The sequence below is a fragment of the Daucus carota genome, chromosome 2, assembly GCF_001625215.2.
Source record: "Daucus carota subsp. sativus chromosome 2, DH1 v3.0, whole genome shotgun sequence".
Lineage (NCBI taxonomy): Eukaryota > Viridiplantae > Streptophyta > Magnoliopsida > Apiales > Apiaceae > Daucus > Daucus carota.
In genome coordinates, this window is record NC_030382.2 from 28578236 (window position 1) to 28597991 (window position 19756).

General features: G+C 37.6%; 2 protein-coding genes across 2 annotated transcripts; both read right to left on the minus strand.

Moving 5' to 3' along the window:
• Window positions 1-314: 314 nt before the first annotated feature.
• Window positions 315-4492, minus strand: LOC108207296 (ethylene-responsive transcription factor ERF073-like). Its single transcript, XM_064086811.1, has 2 exons — window positions 4326-4492; window positions 315-801 (listed from the first exon to the last, which is right to left on the minus strand). The coding sequence occupies exons 1-2, from the start codon at window positions 4490-4492 to the stop codon at window positions 315-317; spliced, it is 654 nt and encodes a 217-aa protein (XP_063942881.1).
• Window positions 4493-12119: 7627 nt separating this feature from the next.
• LOC108207297 (ethylene-responsive transcription factor RAP2-1-like) lies at window positions 12120-14898 on the minus strand. Its single transcript, XM_017377755.2, has 2 exons — window positions 14822-14898; window positions 12120-12609 (listed from the first exon to the last, which is right to left on the minus strand). Exons 1-2 carry the CDS (start codon window positions 14896-14898, stop codon window positions 12120-12122), a joined length of 567 nt encoding a protein of 188 aa, XP_017233244.2.
• Window positions 14899-19756: the final 4858 nt, after the last annotated feature.

Genomic DNA, 19756 nt, shown 5'->3' on the forward strand with positions numbered 1-19756 from the left:
CTACTATAACTGAAAAAAGCTTGTTTTGTTAAATAGCCTCATCTTACGTTGATGGTCTATACAATCAACGGATAGAACAATATGTAATCCATCAGTTGATCAGCTACAATGAAAATACAAGTAACAAATAAACTAAATGTTTTGATTTATCATCAACTTGACATATTCCTAACACATGCCACAAAGTTCGAATATTTTTAAAGTTGGGAACAAGCAAATCTAGTGTGCTCAATGCTGATTGTTTATGGTCGACAACGAGAAACTCCCCCTTAATACCAACTAAGAAGAGTTATAGCCTCCTTCCTCGCTGAAATTTAACTCCACAACTTCTCAAAAAATTCTTCAGTAACACCGAAGTCGTTTAGGGGCACATTTTCCTGTGGTTTCGCATCAGTGTTTGCATCCAACAGTGTAGAATCTGAAATTTCGAATGGCAACCTAACTTGAGAAGGATGAGAGGTTTCATCAAGGATTGTTGAAGTTGATCCAAAACTTCCAATTTGACTTCCTCTAGTTTGTACTTCAATACCAACCTCCAGCATATGTTTTTCACCCGGTATATTTGCTAAAGCAGATCCACTTGCCAAACCTCTAACAGGCTGTGCGTCAGGAAAGTTAAGTTTAGCACAGTCACCATGTAATCTCCTAGCCATCCTATCATATGATAGGGCTGCCTGAACATCTGAATCATAGGTACCGAGGTGAATTCTTTTCCCTTTCTTTTCAATTTTGGCACTCCACCTGCCTGAAGATACTCTCTGCACACCTCTATACTTTCTTTCTGAGTTTCTAGAACCATCCCTGGTCCAAAAGATTAGCAAAAATTATGAAATATTAACACACATCTTGATAATCCCCACTTTCAGTATAGTTACATATATCCACAGATACACAAATCTGAGTAATGAAAACACACAAACATATATACTTTATTAGTCAACCTTCTAATTTTGACAAAAATACCAGTAATCACTACAAATGTAAATTTAGTAGAACATTAATTAAGTAATACACTGATAAAACTATAAATACCATAATTTATTTTTTTTGCCAATCCCGACAAAATATGGATGGCAACAGGTCTGTTTGGAAAGGATTTCATATAAAACAAACAGAACAGATAAACACTCATATACATTTATTTATAAGAATGGACAAAATTAAGATTGTTATATCAAATGAAAAATTGAAATCTTAATACATACATATACACAAACCAAAATATTGATTTCGCTATAAAAAGCGATGTACATGTTTCAAGTATTTCAATATATGCCTAAATATATATTACATAAATTTACAAAGATCATCATGCTTATTTACATTATTCTTATTATATTTCAAACATTCAATACTCTTATTAAAATGACCTTTGTTTTGATAAACTATACAACATATTACATTACACATCTTAATCCAATTTCGATTCAAAATAACTAAAAAATCAAACTCGTTCGGGTCTTTCAATTGTGAAGCCAAATTCAAGTCTATATACATAATAAAAAGTTTGATTAAATTAAATAGGGTATAAACAAACCAGAAAATACTCGGTATTCATTGGTTCAGTATAAATTCCATATTTAAACATAATAAGGAAAATACAAAATATTTCTAAACTTGATAAATCAAAAAATTACTAAATCAAAAAAAATCTCAAGACCTGATACTATTCATATATAAAGGTTTAAATATAATTTATGTATCCTTAGTATATAATATATTTGTTGCAAGATCACTATATCATCACACAATGACATATGAGAAAATAATATTCACAGATTTTCATGTTCTATGTATACACAATGACATATGAGAAGATAAGTGAAAGACATGATAACCTAAAGGAGAAAGGAAAAATACATGTGTACGTTATGAGAAGCCATGTATCGCACAAATGCTACAGAACCTTCACTGTGCCGGGTGACAAGCCTAGCTACCGAAGGTGCAATTGCAACAACGACTTTCTTAATCTTGCACCTATATATATATATCCACGATGGAAATGTATTATTTAATCTTGTTCAAACGCCGCACGTGAATTTATTACGAGGATCTATATTAAATAAGATAGGTATTGTACTTACAAAATCACTCTGATATCTAATAAATGTATTCTTATATCATTTAAAATTTGGTATGACAGTTGTTCACCATACGAATTTACGACTACTATCATTTATTTTATAGGCTTTCTGGTTGGAAAATTAAATACAAATCGAGAACTGTGCTTATTGAATTCCCTGAATAATAACAGAGTAATGCTACGTACTCCGAATTCTGTCATAAATTTTTCCTAATGATGTGACAGACAAAAAGATGATTTTCACTGGGTGGTTTATGCGCATGGGGGATGGGGGTTCCAATTATTATTAATGTGAGGGTAAGAAATTAGGATGGGCATCGGGTCACTTCAGGCCGGGGATCGCTATAATCGACCCCGATCCTCGAATCCAAACCCAATCTCCATCCCCGGCCAGATCCTCATCGGGGATTTTTTTTTTTCCGATATCCATCCTCGGCCCGATTGGGATTCAGGGATACCCGCAGTGATTCGGAGATTTTTAATTCAAACCAAAATTTTTAATTAAATACTTACATCCATAATTAGGATTAGTTTTTAATATGTCTTATTAATAGCTCATTAATTTAATTTAAATAGATTTTCAATGATTAAATTATAACCTTTTTAATTTTAAGACTTATATTAATAGAATTAAATATTAAAATTTATTTCAATAAATTTAATTATATTAAATATATAATTAAAGTTATATATAATATAGAAACATGTGATGTGAAAATCCATGACTGAATTTGCACCTAAAGAGGTATATAAACATATTAATGGAATATAATAATCGGTTCGAGGATCGGGCCGACAATCGGGGAAAATCAGGTCGGGGATCGGGCGGGGGGAATGTGAGAAACCGTACCCGACCCGATCCCCGATATTTTTTCAAAGTCGTCTCCGTTCCCCGACCTGTACCCGAAAAAATCTCTGAATCCCTGCACCATTCGGTGCGGGGATCGGTTAGGGATCGGGCGGGTCGGGATTAATACCCATCCCTATAAGCAATCAAATATTGCCAACTCGTTGAGATTATTCTCATTTTCAAAAATAAAAATTGCCAACTAGGATTTGAGGAAAATTTTGGGAACAAATTTAAGGGTGCCTTGCATTTTACATAATAATAATATTAGAGATGACAATTATATCCGACCCAGCGGATACCCGGCTCATTCCAATCTGTTTAGATTTTTCCGAACCTGATGTGTTGGATTTAGATCTTTTCTTAAGACCCAAAAGAGTTTGGATCCAAGTACCGAACCGATACCTGACCAGAAACCTAAAATCGGTTCCAAACCTGATCCGAAACTCGAAAAATATCCGATGGCATATATATATATATATATTAGGGGTGGCAATTTTGGTTAAAAAGTCGTGTTCGTGTCGGCAATCGTGTTGATTTCGGATCAAACTAAAATCACTTAAAATTGAATAAAACTGAAAATTGAAGTTTTTAAAAATGAAATTCTAATTTCGGGTCCATCGGGTGATTTTCAGGTCAGTTTCGGATTTTTGTCTCAGTAAATCGGGTTACGGATCGGGTCCGGTCCTGGTCCGGGTCAGGTTTGGGTTCGTGTCTGATATCGATACCCCTAATATATTATGAATTATTTAATAAATTAAGATCTTGCATAGTTTTGTAATATTAATACATGACTTATATACACTAAATAACTAAATCTAATGGTTATAATTGGTAAGTTGGATAATTGTTGATAATTAAATTTAATATATTTGACATTAATATTGAACTACTTAAAAATATAGAGTATTATTCTTTTAGTTAAACACACTTACCCACCAAGAGTGAGTCGCATCCTTGACCTACATTTAGGAAATTTTATTGAATCACATGGTAAATAGCTGACATAACATAATTTTGGGGGGGTGTGAAGACACCACCCCCCGAGCATCCTAGCAAACAAAGCAAATAGTAGCATGATAATTTTCCTAAAAGCATAGCGATTACAACTAATAAACCGCCTTTATTGTCTTGACCCCAAAGCTGAAGCCTATAGAAATACTACCCAGGTTAAGCTACTGGTAATACCTCTTTAAATGTTGGGCGTTCCACGCCCGTGGTATGAGCCTTCCGTCCATGTCTGTAAGTTGATAGGTTCCTTCCCAAAGCACTGTCTTGATGATATACGGGCCTTCCCATTTTGCGCCGAAGGCCCCATGAGCGGGAATTCTCATGTTATGCATCATTTTCCTTAGAACCAGGTCTCCCGTTTTGAGGGGTCGAACCCTCACCTACTTAACAAAATATTTACGAGTCCTCTGTTGATATGTAGCAAGTCTCAACTTAGCTGTATCCCTTACTTCTTCAATCAGGTCTAGATCGAGCATGTGGTTGACTTCATTGTTCTCAGGGTCACAGTTATCCCTTCGAAAGGAACCTGCTCCAACTTCCACGGGAACCATGGCTTCACACCCCGGATGTTAGGGTGAACGGGGTTTCGCCGGTGGTAGACCTTGGAGTGGTATTGTAAGACCACAACACCATTGGAAGTTCTTCTGGCCAACACCCTTTTTTCTCTTCTAGTTTGGCTTTCAAGGGTTTCTTGATAATTTTGTTTACGGCTTCCGTCTGACCGTTACTCTGAGGATGGCACACTGCGGAAAACCCTTTCTTTATGCCAAGGTGTTCACAGAAATTTATCATTTCATTGCTGTCAAATTGCTTCCCATTGTCTGATATGAGCTTGTAGGGAACCCCGTATCGACAGACGATTGCTAGATAAATGAAGTCTACCAGCTTCTTTGCAGTAATGGAAGCCAGGAGTTCAGCTTCAGCTCATTTAGTAAAGTAATCTACAGCCACAAGTGCATATTTCACACCTCCATTTCCTTTGGGTAATTCACCAATCAGGTCTATACCCCAAAGAGCAAACGGCCAAGGGCTTGTCAAGGTCTTTAGGGGTACCGCTGGATTCTTATTTGTATTAGAGAACCTTTGGCAGCTGTCATAGGCTTTGGCGAAGGCATGAGCCTCTTTGTAGAGGGTAGGCCAGTAGTAGCCCTGACGGAGAATTTTGTGGGCAAGGGAGGCACCCCCCGAGTGATTCCCACAAATTCCTTCATGCACCTCGCGCATAATGTACTCACATCTTATCCCAGCAACAAACCTAATGAGGGGTCGATTGAACCCTCTTTTGTAAAGAACTCCATCATAAATTACATATTAGGCTGCCTTGTATCTCAATTTTCTGGCCTCATCCTTATCTGTAGGCAGGGTTCCGTTGGCTATGTATTCCTGAATTGGGGTTGTCCAAAGGTCAGACTCTTCAACCTCAACATCTAGGACTTCAATCTTGGGGATGCTAGGCTGATATTGGATTTCGAGGGGGATCACCCCAAGCATATGCGCATCCCTCTTTGAACCTAGCTTAGCCAGGGCATCTGCATCTGCGTTCTCAGCCCTTGGTATCTGTTCTAGCTTGATCTCTCTGAATTTCCCAATTAGTTCTTGGGCATACCGCATGTAAAGATCGGTACGGGGACCGCTAGCTTGGAAGCCCCCTCGGATGTGCTAGACTAGCAACATTGAATCACTGTAAACATTCATTTTCCACCTTCATCTCCAAGGCTAGCTTCAGCCCCGCTCTTAGGGCTTCATACTCCACGTCATTGTTGGTAGCTTTAAAGTCGAAGTGAATGGAGCTTTGTAGCTTATGGCCTTCCGGACTGACTAGGACAATGCCAGCCCCAGCCCCATTTCCATTGACAGCCCCATCGACGTACAAGTTTCACCAAAGGGAACAATTCTCGGGTATGGCTATTGGAGACTGAGGTTCAGGTACGCATTGCATCCCTTCAACTTCAAAAGTGGGTGGAAATTCCAGGATGAAGTCATCTAATGCTTGCCCCTTAATAGCAGTTCTTGGCTTGTACTCTATATCAAATTGGCCTAGCTCGACTGCCCATTTCATGATCCTACCAGAGGCTTCTGGCTTGTGTAAGACTTGTCTGAGAGGGAAGGATGTTCGTACCTCAATCTTTGAGCCTGGAAGTAAGGCCTTAGTTTACGGGAAGCCAAAATTAGTGCGTAGGCTAACTTCTCCATGTTCGAGTAGCGGGTTTCAGCGTCGAGTAATCTTTTGCTCACGTAATATACCGGCTGCTGGGCTTGCTCTTCCTCCTTGATCAGGATGACGCTAATTGAGAACTTGGAAACCCCTTAAGGTAAAGGATTAAGGCTTCACCCCCCGTTGGTTTTGCCAACAGTGGCGGGCTCCCAAGTTGCTCTTTCAGCTTTAGGAAGGCAGCCTCGCATTCTGTCGTCCATTCAAATTTTTGCCCCTTTTTTATGGCTGCAAAGAATTCTCTACATTTGTCCGAGGACTTCGAGATAAACCGGTTTAGGGTGGCAATCCGGCCTGTAAGGCATTGCACCTCTTTCACATTCCTAGGCGACCTCATTTCAATTAAGGCCTTGATCTTCGCAGGGTTAGCTTCGATTCCTCTGTGATTGACAATGAAGCCCAGGAACTTGCCAGAATCAACCCGGAATACGCACTTTTGGGGATTCAACTTCATCCTATAGTCTCTTAGTATGTCGAACATCTCAGATAAGTGTGTCACATGATCATAAGCTTCCTTTGATTTGACTAGCATGTCATCCACATATACGTCCATCGTTTTCTCAATCTGGTCCTTAAACATCTTGTTGACCAGCCTTTGGTAAGTAGCCCCAGCATTCAGCAAACCGAACGGCATCCCAATATAGCAATAGAGCCCCCTGTCAATGATAAAAAAGGTATGTTCCTGATCTGGCTCGAACATGGGGATTTGGTTGTAGCCCGAGTAAGCGTCCATGAAGCTTAACAGTGCATGCCCCGCAGTGGAATCCACCAATTGGTCAATTCGAGGAAGCGGAAAGCTATCCTTAAGGCAAGCCTTGTTCAGATCAGTGAAGTCTATGCATGTTCTCCATTTTCCGTTGGGTTTCTTCACCAGCACTAGGTTTGCTAGCCATGTAGGGTAAAAGGCTTCTCTTACTAGGCATGCCTTTAGTAGTCGGTCTACCTCTTCTTGAAGAGCGGTAGCCCTTTCCCCACTAATTGGCCTTCTCTTCTGTTCGACTCCCTTTCTGTTTGGGTCAATATTGAGGTGGTGGCACATGACTTCCGGGTCAATCCCGATCATATCCGAATGGTTCCAAGCGAAGACGTCCAGATTATTCTTTAAGAATGCGGCCAGGGTTTCCCTTAGGTCTGGCCCCAATTGCTCCGAATCTTTATTTCTTTAGAGGGGTCGGACTCATCCACCAAGATGGACAGGGTATCCCCAGCTGCTCCAGTCTTCACCTGGGTTTCCGGCATCTTTGGGTCGAGGTCGATCTCAACGGTAACCTCTTTATTGCTACCCTCTCGGGGTTGTGTACCCAGGATTTCATGAACGGGAAGCTGTGTCCGGTCTCCAGGTTGATAGATTACCAAAGCACTGCTGAAGTCACAAGGTGCCTCGCACTTACTTTCTTGCTTTTTATTTTGGGGCTGCCTTTGACCAGCCCCTTCGGAATCACTTTCAGTCACATCTTCCACAATCCCCTCGACCAGGGTTTCAACTGTACCAACATTTTGCACCAGGGGTGTATTCATGGGAGTAAGCCCTCCATGCACGGCATGTGAGGCTTCGAAATATGGGTCCTCCCCCGTGTGTTGCACAATGATCACCATGTTACAGGTCTCTTTCACAAATTTTATCAGAACTTTCCGCTGAGCCTTAGTTTCGGGTTCCTCCTCTATCTCCACTTGCTTGTAACAACTTTCAGGGATGTCTCCCTCCATTAATTGGATCTCTTTGCAGGCCTTCACTGCGGATTTCAAAGCCCTGCTATAGCATTCTAGGGAGTCAGCCTAACATCCCCGCACACATCCTACTCCATTGGGGCTTGGGAACTTCATTGATAAGTGGTACATTGAGGTTACGATCCGCATGTCTCTTAGCATAGGTCTGCCCAGGATCCCGTTATAAGAGATGTTCTCATTTACTAGCATGAACTCCGCAACTTGAGTGGTAGCCAGTGGTTCTACTCCAAGGGTGATCGGGAGCCTTACCCTTCCAACAATTTAGACAGCATTTCCTGTGAAACCATACAATTTACTGTAACAGTCCATCATGTCTTTGTCGGCCATTTTCATTCTTTGGTATGCACTGTAGGCCAGGATATTGATAGAGCTTCTGTTGTCGACGAGAAGCCTGTGCACATTGACAATTCCAATTACGGCTGTTACCACCAGGGCATCGCTATGAGGATGGTGTACCGCGCGTGCATCCCCCTCAGTAAAGGTAATGTCCATGGTCTCCCCTTTAAACATTTTGGGAGGCCTTTCGAACAGATGGCACACATTGGTTAACGGTGGCCCTCGGGCTTCCCATACATATCTCTTCATAGCACTGCACCCATGGCCTCCCACGAAGGGTCCTCCGATGATCATTCGTACACTACCAGCCCGGGTGTTACGGTTGGCTTCCTGGTCATTTGCCCTTTCGGCCTTCTTTTCCTTGTACTTCTTAGCCTTTTGAGCCACAAATTCTTTCAGGTATCCAGTTCTAATGAGATCCTCAATGTGGTCCTTGAGATGCACACATTCCGTTGTGTCATGTCCATTCAAGTCGTGGAAATCACAATATTTCCCCTGGTCTTTCTTTCTTGGGGGTCGACTTCAAAAGGCCTTCCAGAAGAGTCTCGCCTTGTCTCCAACCTCGAAAATATGATCAATTGAAGCTGTCAGAGGCATGTATTCATGGTACCTTGGTTCCCTGGTCTTCCTCATCGTTAGCCTTGACTTGTCGAAGCCCTGCGTGTTGTTTGTATTCACAGTAATGGGTGAAGTCTTGCCATCTCGGCTTGAAGGCTTCTCACCAGTGGGCCTTACGTAGGGATTCCTCTTATAGGTGCTCCTCCTTTCTGGGCTGTAAGACCTATCCCTCTTGTTCTTCCACCTACTACGGCTTTCAGACTTCGATTCCTTCTAAAACTTAGCTAGAGATTCCTCAATCACTTTATGGGGTTCCGCCCTAGCAAAGAAATCAGCCTGGGTTTCGGGCTCCCGTCCTTGCAACTCCTTCCAGAAGTCTGTTCAGCGCCTTACCCCTGCTATCAAGAAATTCTTCAGGGTTTCCTTTGATGTTGGCCTGACACGGGGCACCTCTGAGTTGAAGCGTTTGAAGTATTCTCTTAGCGTCTCATGTTCATTCTGTTTAATATTAGCCAGAGTGTTGGCAGGTGGGGCATAAGTAATGGAAGCCCTGAATTGTCCCACAAACAGCTCACACATTTTCCTCCAAGAACTGATAGAATTAGCAGGAAGCCTCTTGAACCAGTGGTGAGCGTCATCCCTGAGGGTTGCAGCCAATAAGCGACATTTTGTGAGGTCTGGAATCTGGTAGACCTCCATCTCAGTGTCAAACCGGCTAAGATACTCCACAGGATCCGTGGTTCCGTTAAATCGTAGGTCACCAACCCCCCGGTAGATACGTGGTAGGGGTGACTCCCTAACCCTTTTGGTGAAGGGTGACTTGACGGTAAGCTCGGCTTTTGACTTCTTATCGGCCTTCACTTTCTTTAGGGCTTCCAGCAGCTCTTCCATCTTGCACTTATCATCGCCATCATTAAGTGCAACCTCATAGTCATCATCCAAGGGCTGATCTTTCTTCTTGCTTACTTCCTCATCATTGTGCGACCCTGAGCTTTCCTCATCATCATGAATGGAGATAACTTTCAACATCCTTTAGTTTTTGTCCTTTGACCGAGCTTCAGACACGGGCTTTTCCTGTCTTTGGCTGGGAGGAGCCCTACATTGCGAGCCTTCAGGTTCATCCCCTTTAGGGGCCTTGTTGCCAAGCTTGTGCCGCAAATCTTGCTCGGTCAGTTTCCTTCCAAGGCGGTCGAACACACTAGCAGCCTGTGAGTGTTCTCCATCATTCACCTCGGGGTTAGCTTCTTTCTCAGGGTTGCCACCTTCCTTCCTGCCGCCTTCTCCATCAAAATCTAGCTTGGTGGGAGTCACCTTGCTAGCCTTTTTTGACCTTGCTGACTTTCTTTTCAAGGAGGCAATCCTCCGACTCATTCTCTTCATTTTTGCCTTCATCTCCTCGCGTGATAATTCTCTGCTCGGAACGTCGCTTCCATCTTACGTAGCGCCTTCCGGCGTCTTGGGATTTTCTGGGTTTTCGGGAATTTCTGACATCTCTCCTCCCTAAGATCAGTAATGCCCTCCTTCTAGCGCCAAAAAGTGTTGTGAGAGGAATTGATACAACACCCCCAGAACCGTATAGCACAATTATAGGGATATCTATTACAACTACGAAAATCACGGCTATCTTTTAGGGGCTACCGTTAGCATAAACTAAAGAAAAACAAATGTCTATAAGGGCTGAGCTTGCAAAGAAACAAACAACGAGGCCGGAATTATGGAATTCCGTCCTTCAATTGCCCAGAAATGTACGTCACAAAGGTTACACGTACCTCTCTTTAGAGTGTACAACTCGTGAGTAAATGAATCTGAATCCGTCCCTTTGCAAGGTGCCTACATACCCTATTTATAGGGATCAAGCCCGTGTACTTCTTGATTTAGGACTCTGAAGAGATAAGCTCTTATCCCCTCTAGTTTAGGATAAAACAACTTCCTCTTGTAGTTATCTAGCTTGAGTGCATTTAGAAACTTTTGAAATATGCTCATTACATTATTTAAGGATTCACCAGTCTTGAAGTAAAAGTGCTCATATTGTTGTACAAAGTATTGCATTTTATTTACCCTAACTTGCTCAATACCCTCAGATAGGGGTTGGACGGTATCCCACACGTCTTTAGCTGTAGTGTAGATTGATAATATTATCGAACATGTCAGCATCAATGCCATTCAACAAGATATTCATGACTTTCTTGTCTTTGTGCCCTTCTTTCTCATCTTCCTCTGTGAACTCAGAGATGTTCTTGGAAAATTCTTCATCCTCAAACTCATTACCATCAAGTTTGACTGTAGGGTTGATTTTAACAGGATATTTGGACCTTTTTTTTAATATAATTTATGTAGCTTGTATCAAGTGACAGAAAATGTATCCTCATCTTAATTTTCTCTCCAGTGAACGTAATGTTCCTTCTCAAACCTTAAAATTTTGACACCTTCATCCTTTCTACCCATTGTTGATTGTTTGAGATCTTTTCTTCTTATATGTTAGAAGCCTGCTCTGATATCAATTGTTGTTTTACAATACAAATAATGAGGTTAGATTGTAAAAAGGGGTTGAATACAATCTACAAACTTTTCATCTTTTTTAAACAAATGTTGTATTCAAAAACAAGAACAATAAAATTACATAAACAAAAATTAAGAACAAGAGGCTTTTAGAAATTTTAGGTGGATTGTTATTCTCTACCTGAGTATTTTCTATATTGAAGAACCTCCCAAATAAAATTACTTTACTACTTAGAAGAATTAAAGTGCCAACCTTCACAGATATTTCTTGCTTAAATGTTCTAGGTTGCCCTTTTTCCCCTGTTATTATTGATACTATGAAATGAAATACAATATATGAATACATACTCAAAAAACTAGCTATTTTTTTCTAGTTTATTCCTCATCCTTTTTTTGAATGTTTTGATTAGCGTTGATCTTCACTTCACTTGTGCAGTTTAAATGACTTAAAATATTTACAATTTAACATCCTAACTACACATGTGTTGATAAAAAAATTACATCATCAATTGATCAACTTAATTCCATCAACTACTATAGCTGAAAAAAGCTTGTTTTGTTAAATAGCCTCATCTTACGTTGATGAGCTGTACAATCAACGGATACAACAATATGTATTCCATCCGTTGATCAGCTACAACGAAAATACAAGTAACAAATAAACTAAATGTTTTGATTTATCATCAACTTGACATATTCCTAACACATGCCACAAAGTTCGAATATTTTTAAAGTTGGGAACAAGCAAATCTAGTGTGCTCAATGCTGATTGTTTATGGTCGACAACTAGAAACTCCCCCTTAATACCAACTAAGAAGAGTCATAGCCTCCTTCCTCGTTGAAATTTAACTCCACAACTTCTCAAAAAATTCTTCAGTAACACCGAAGTCGTTTAGGGGCACATTTTCCTGTGGTTTCGCATCAGTGTTTGCATCCAAGAGTGTAGAATCTGAAATTTCGAATGGCAACCTAACTTGAGAAGGATGAGAGGTTTCATCAAGGATTGTTGAAGTTGATACAGAACTTCCAATTTGACTTCCTCTAGTTTGTACTTCAATACCAACCTCCAGCATATGTTGTTCACCAGGTATATTTGCTAAAGCAGATCCACTTGCCAAACCTCTAACAGGCTGTGCGTCAGGAAAGTTAAGTTTAGCACGGTCACCATGTAATCTCCTAGCCATCCTATCATATGATAGGGCTGCCTGAACATCTGAATCATAGGTACCGAGGTGAATTCTTTTCCTTCCTTTCTTTTCAATTTTGGCACTCCACCTGCCTGAAGATACTCTCTGCACACCTCTATACTTTCTTTCTGAGTTTCTAGAACCATCCCTGGTCCAAAATATTAGCAAAAATTATGAAATATTAACACACATCTTGGTAATTCCCCCTTTCAGCATAGTTACATATATCCACAGATACACAAATCTGAGTAATGAAAACACACAAACATATATACTTTATTAGTCAACCTTCTAATTTTGACAAAAATACCAGTAATCACTACAAATGTAAATTTAGTAGAACATTAATTAAGTAATACACTGATAAAACTATAAATACCATAATTTATTTTTTTTGCCAATCCCGACAAAATATGGATGGCAACAGGTCTGTTTGTAAAGGATTTCATATAAAACAAACAGAACAGATAAACACTCATATACATTTATTTATAAGAATGGACAAAATTAAGATTGTTATATCAATTGAAAAATTGAAATCTTAATACATACATATACACAAACCAAAATATTGATTTCGCTATAAAAAGCGATGTACATGTTTCAAGTATTTCAATATATGCCTAAATATATATTACATAAATTTACAAAGATCATCATGCTTATTTACATTATTCTTATTATATTTCAAACATTCAATACTCTTATTAAAATGACCTTTGTTTTGATAAACTATACAACATATTACATTACACATCTCAATCCAATTTCGATTCGAAATAACTAAAAAATCAAACTCGTTCGGGTCATTCAATTGTGAAGCAAAATTCAAGTCTATATACATAATAAAAAGTTTGGTTAAATTAAATAGGGTATAAACAAACCAGAAAATACTCGGTATACATTGGTTCAGTATAAATTCCATATCTAAACATAATAAGGAAAATACAAAATATTTCTAAACTTGATAAATCAAAAAATTACTAATTAAAAAAAAATCTCAAGACCCGATACTATTCATATATAAAGGTTTAAATATAATTTATGTATCTTAAGTATATAATATATTTGTTGCAAGATCACTATATCATCACACAAATACACAAATGAAAATAATATTCACAGATTTCCATGTTCTATGTATACACAATGACATATGAGAAGATAAGTGAAAGACATGATAACCTAAAGGGGAAAGGAAAAATACATGTGTACGTTATGAGAAGCCATGTATCGCACAAATGCTACAGAACCTTCACTGTGCCGGGTGACAAGCCTAGCTACCGAAGGTGCAATTGCAACAACGACTTTCTTAATCTTGCACCTATATATATATATATATATCCACGATGGAAATGTATTATTTAATCTTGTTCAAACACCGCACGTGAATTTATTACGAGGATCTATATTAAATAAGATAGGTATTGTACTTACAAAATCACTCTGATATCTAATAAATGTATTATTATATCATTTAAATTTGTTATGACAGTTGTTCACCATACGAATTTACGACTACTATCATTTATTTTATAGGCTTTTTAGTTGGAAAATTAAATACAAATCGAGAACTGTGCTTATTGAATTCCCTGAATAATAACAGAGTAATGCTACGTACTCCGAATTCTGTCATAAATTTTTCCTAATGATGTGACAGACAAAAGGATGATTTTCACTGGGTGGTTTATGCGCATGGGGGATGGGGGTTCCAATTATTATTAATGTGAGGGTAAGAAATTAGGATGGGCATCGGGTCACTTCAGGCCGGGGATCGCTATAATCGACCCCGATCCTCGAATCCAAACCCAATCCCCATCCCCGGCCCGATCCCCATCTGGGATTTTTTTTCCGATATCTATCCCCGACCCGATTGGGATTCGGGGATACCAGCAGTGATTCAGAGATTTTTAATTCAATCCAAAATTTTTAATTAAATACTTACATCCATAATTAGGATTAGTTTTTAATATGTCTTATTAATAGCTCATTATTTTAATTTAAATAGATTTTCAATGATTAAATTATGACTTTTTTAATTTTAAGACTTATATTAATAGAATTAAATATTAAAATTTATTTCAATAAATTTAATTATATTAAATATGTAATTAAATTTATATATAATATAGAAACATGTGATGTGAAAATCCATGACTGAATTTGCACCTAAAGAGGTATATAAACATATTAATTAATATATATATAACATAATATAATGGAATTAAATAATCGGGTCGAGGATCGGGCCGACAATCGGGGAAAATCAGGTCGGGGATCGGGCGGGGGGAATGTGAAAAACCGTACCCGACCCGATCCCCGATATTTTTTCAAAGTCGTCCCCGTTCCCCGACCCGTACCCGAAAAATCTCCGAATCCCTGCACCATTCGGTGCGGGGATCGGGTCGGGATCGGGCGGGTCGGGATTAATGCCCATCCCTATAAGAAATCAAATATTGCCAACTCGTTGAGATTTATTCTCATTTTCAAAAATAAAAATTGCCAACTAGGATTTGTGGAAAATTTTGGGAACAAATTTAAGGGTGCCTTGCATTTTCCATAATAATAATATTAGAGATGACAATTATATCCCACCCAGTGGATACCCAGCCCATTCCAATCTGTTTAGATTTTTCCGAACCCGATGTTTTGGATTTGGATCTTTTCTTCAGACCCGAAAGAGTTTGGATCCAGGTAACGAACCGAAACCTGACCTGAAACCTAAAATCTGTTCCAAACCTGATCCGAAACTCGAAAAATATCTGATAGCATATACATATACATATATATATATATATATATATATATATATATATATATTAGGGGTGGAAAGTTTGGTTAAAAAGTCGTGTTCGTGTCAGCAATCGTGTTGATTTCGGGTCAAACTAAAATCACTTAAAATTGAATAAAACTGAAAATTGAAGTTTTTAAAAATGAAATTCTAATTTCGGGTCCATCGGGTGATTTTCGGGTCAGTTTCGGATTTTTGTCTCAGTAAATCGGGTTACGGATTGGGTCGGGTCCGGGTCAGGTTTGGGTTCATGTCTGATATCGCTACCCCTAATATATATTATGAATTATTTAATAAATTAAGATCTTGCATAGTTTTATAATATTAATACATGACCTATATACACTAAATAACTAAATCTAATGGTTATAATTGGTAAGTTGGATAATTGTTGATAATTAAATTTAATATATTTGACATTAATATTGAACTACTTAAAAATATAGAGTATTATTCTTTTAGTTAAACACACTTACCCACCAAGAGTGAGTCGCATCCTTGACCTACATTTAAGAAAGCCAAAACCTCAATCATATTGTTATAATAATATTTGTTTTATTTAATTAGTGTTATAATATCCGAATTAAACCCGAACCCGAAAAAAAAAAACCCCGATAGATCGGATTTGGATATTTATTATAGATAGGATTTGGATCTTACGAAACCTGAACCGATCTGACTCGGTGCCTTCCCTAAATAATATGTCGAATGATTAGTTTCATTCCCACTAATAATAAAGGGACCAATTACCCAATTAAAATTAGCCAACTAATTATTTGGGAACACTTATTGGAAGTTCATATTATGTATTTGGACTTGAATTTGATTTTATCATCTAAAAATGAATGAGTTTGGTTTTGGTTTGGTTTATAATTATTCGAAACCAGAACCAATATAAAATTAAAAAACATATAAAATAGTACATGTGTATTTTTGTGGGAAAAATCTCAAATTGGTCACTAAAATGAGCCTGTAATATCAAAAATTATATCGAATTCAATGGGGTCTCATTCGTACCGCTTTAGTAACGGATAGTTACATGTCTGTTAGTTTGACTATTTGACCAAACGAGAAGCTGATGTAGCAAACGTTTGTTTGACAGAGTGGCTGACAAACGTCCCTATCTTCCTCTACGTGGATTGTAACCTTACAAAACAATTAAATACCCATATCCCCTCTTCACTTCTCGTTCCCAATCTATATATACAGAAGACGGGATAGGGGTATGTAATAGTTTTGTAAAATTACAATATACGTAGATGCAGATAAGATAAGGACGTCTATTAGCCACTCTGACAAACAAATGATCGACACGTCAACTTCCTGTTTGGTCAAGCAGTCAAACTAACGAACATGTCATTAGCCGTTACTAAAGTGGTACAGATGAGACTCCATTGAGGTTGATATAATTTTTGATACTACAAGCTCACTTCAGTGACTAATTTGAGATTTTTTTCCGTATCATCATCATCATTTAGGGAATTCAATTAGCATAGTTCCTAATTTGCATTTAAGTTACCAACCAAAAACCTTAGCAAATAAATGATAGTAGTCATAAATCCGTGTTCTGCATGGTTCATAAGCTAATATGTATATATCAAAAACAATTGGTTCATTGTATGAGGAATGATGATAATTATTGTACAAATGTGTGATTTAGAGCATCTCTAACAGTATTGGCTAAAAGTTGTTGGCTAAATTGATCCGGTAAGACATATGTAAAATTTGCTAAACTGTAGAAGATTTTGATTCGATGTTATTGACTATATTGATTGATTATATTTTTTAAATGGTATGTTATAATTATTATTACAAGTTATTATTAATTAAATATATCATTTATTATGATAATCTATGATTTGAAATCTTAGTATAGCTCCCTAGAAGTTTACCACATATAGCCAACATCAAGAGGTTGACTATATTTTTACAAAAGGGTAACGCGTGGACGGAGTGAACAACCTTTTACATATTATATATAGTTTTTAGTTATAGTATCATATATTTGATTTTATCTAAAGATTTCATAGGGTTGGAGATGCCCTTATGTAGTCAAACAACCATTCTACTTCAAGTGTAGAGTAGAGTGTGTGCGTGGCATGCTTTCTAATTTAGCAAGGGAGAGATCAACAAAGTTCAACAAAATCCGAATAATGATTCAGTTAATCAAAAAATTTATTAAACACTTACAAGCCTTCTATGCCTCTCTTATTGAACATGAATTTTTTCTTCATCTAAAGTCAGGAAGCTTCTCAGGGTGAGTAAGACACAACACCATTAGACTTTACAATTTCAAGTCAACTATTTTTCCAAAAGCCACCAAGAAATTTGAACTAACACAAGTGTGCTTAATACCAACACAACACTTGGTTCTTTCCTTTCAAATGACAACATTGTCACCACTGATCTCAAAGAAGTACTTGATATTTTATTAATCATGTTATTCATAAAGGCAAATGTATCAAAAGACTACCCCAACTTAAGAATTACAAACTCTAAGCTTACAAAGAAATAGTTAAAATTCTACTAAAAGCTCAATGCTAAGATTTAAAAATTTAGTTTGTCTAAGTTGCATCTTAAGAGCATTTTAATGAAAAGTAATTCCACACAAGTAGTTTATAAGAATGTGAGACATAACATAAAATCATGATTACTAACTAAAAAACATGCAAACAAAATAATCACTGGAATGTCAACTTGATGTTGTACACTAACATAAAATGAAAGTTTAATATCAGTGTTTGCAAATCAGAGTTTATATCATCAGAGAATATATGAACAGAGTTGATATGATAGTATTTAAATACTTACCAGAGAAGACATTTTCTGACTTGCTATTGCCTGACCATAATTAGAGTTTGAAAAAGAACTAGAGATCATCTCCGGTTCATTTACAATCCTTGTAAAAGTTGCTTCATACAATGATTTTGTGAAGTTGCAAGCTGTTAGTCTGTTGGCACAAAGTGTAGTTTTACTGTAAGTTCCATCACATGATCTCTGATGAAATTGTACCTGATGCTGATGTGCTTTGTCATTAAATGTTGAACTGAATTTTCTATCATAGCAATAACACTTTGATTATCATAGTTTATGAGAATTTGAGAGTAACTTAACCCATAATCCTGCAATTAATTTCTCATACTTAAAATCTGTGCACCACAGCTCTCTGCAGCAATATACTATGCCTCTGTAGTGGACGTGGAAATTGACTTATATCCCTTGTTGACCAAAAAACTAATTTGCCCCCAAGAAATTGACAGCTACCGCTTATGCTTTTCCTATTTATTTTGCAGTCTGCAAAGTCTTTATTTGAATAACCAATTAGCTTAAAGTCTGATTCTTTAGGATGCCATAGTCCCAAATTAATGGTATCCTAGAGATACTTGAAAATTCTTTTGATAACAATCATATGAGGTTTCCTTGGATCAGCTTAGAATCTTGCACATAGACAGGTGGCATAGTGAAATATGGTCTACTTGTTGTTAAATAAAAGATAGATCCAATCATACATCTATAGCTAGTGATATCCATTGATGCACCAATGTCCTTATCTAGCTTAGTGGTTATAGTCATAGGATTTGTGGCAGTAGAGCTATCTTGCATATTAAACCTCTTGAGCAAATTTCTGGTATATTTAATTAGCTTGATAATGAAGATATCATATCTAGTCTGCTTGACTGGTAATCCCTGGAAATAGCTCAATCCTCCCATCATGCTCATTCGATACTTAGACTGCATGAGCTTGACAGATCTTTCACAGAGTTTAGCATTAATACAGCCAAAGATGATATAATCAACATAACTCTAAAATAAAATCAAATCATTACCATGGTTGAGATAAAATAAGATTTTTTAAATTGTACCTCTTTTGAATCCACTCTCTAGCAAAAATTATGCTAGAGTCTTATACCATGCCCTTAGAGTTTGCTTATGTCCATATAGTGCCTTATCCAATCTGTAGACATGTGTTATGAATATGTGATGCTTGATGATACAAGTGTTTTTATTCTTACTTAGAATAAAATTGCATGTTCCTGATCAATTTATAGCATGCTAAGGCAGTATCGATTGATCAGATAAACCCATCAACGGATGATGAGGTACTGTAACAAAGCTGGAGCATCTTAGCAATTGATGTATTGTTATGTATACTTTTAGATTAGCAGTTGATCTATCAATGGATGTTTAGATAGGGTGACATAATTGTAAATATGTGAAGTCATGTAATCTATCCAAGTGAAGTGAAGATCGATCGCTAGTCATGAAGTATCAATGGCTAATTGAAGAGAGCTTATCAATCGCTACATCAACACCATCAATCGATAATTCAAGGAAGACTGTCAATTGCTCATTCTCAACAACTTATCAATTGATAGTTCAAGAATATTATCAATCGATAATATTAGCAATTGACAATCAGCAATTGACAGTTACTAGTCAAGTAAAAGACAGAGCACATGGGTTGCTGTGACAGATGCTGCACCAGTTTTGGAAGCTAAACCAA

Excerpts from the sequence above, each read along its gene's own strand:
- LOC108207296 (XM_064086811.1), bottom strand. The coding sequence starts at position 4,492 with ATGGTTCCCGTGGAAGTTGGAGCAGGTTCCTTTCGAAGGGATAACTGT. Across the intron at positions 802-4,325 it reads ACTCGTAAATATTTTGTTAA|GGATGGTTCTAGAAACTCAG; the intron begins GTAGGTGAGGGT and ends CTTTTGGACCAG.
- LOC108207297 (XM_017377755.2), bottom strand. The coding sequence starts at position 14,898 with ATGGGCATTAATCCCGACCCGCCCGATCCCGACCCGATCCCCGCACCG. Across the intron at positions 12,610-14,821 it reads GGGATTCGGAGATTTTTCGG|GGATGGTTCTAGAAACTCAG; the intron begins GTACGGGTCGGG and ends ATTTTGGACCAG.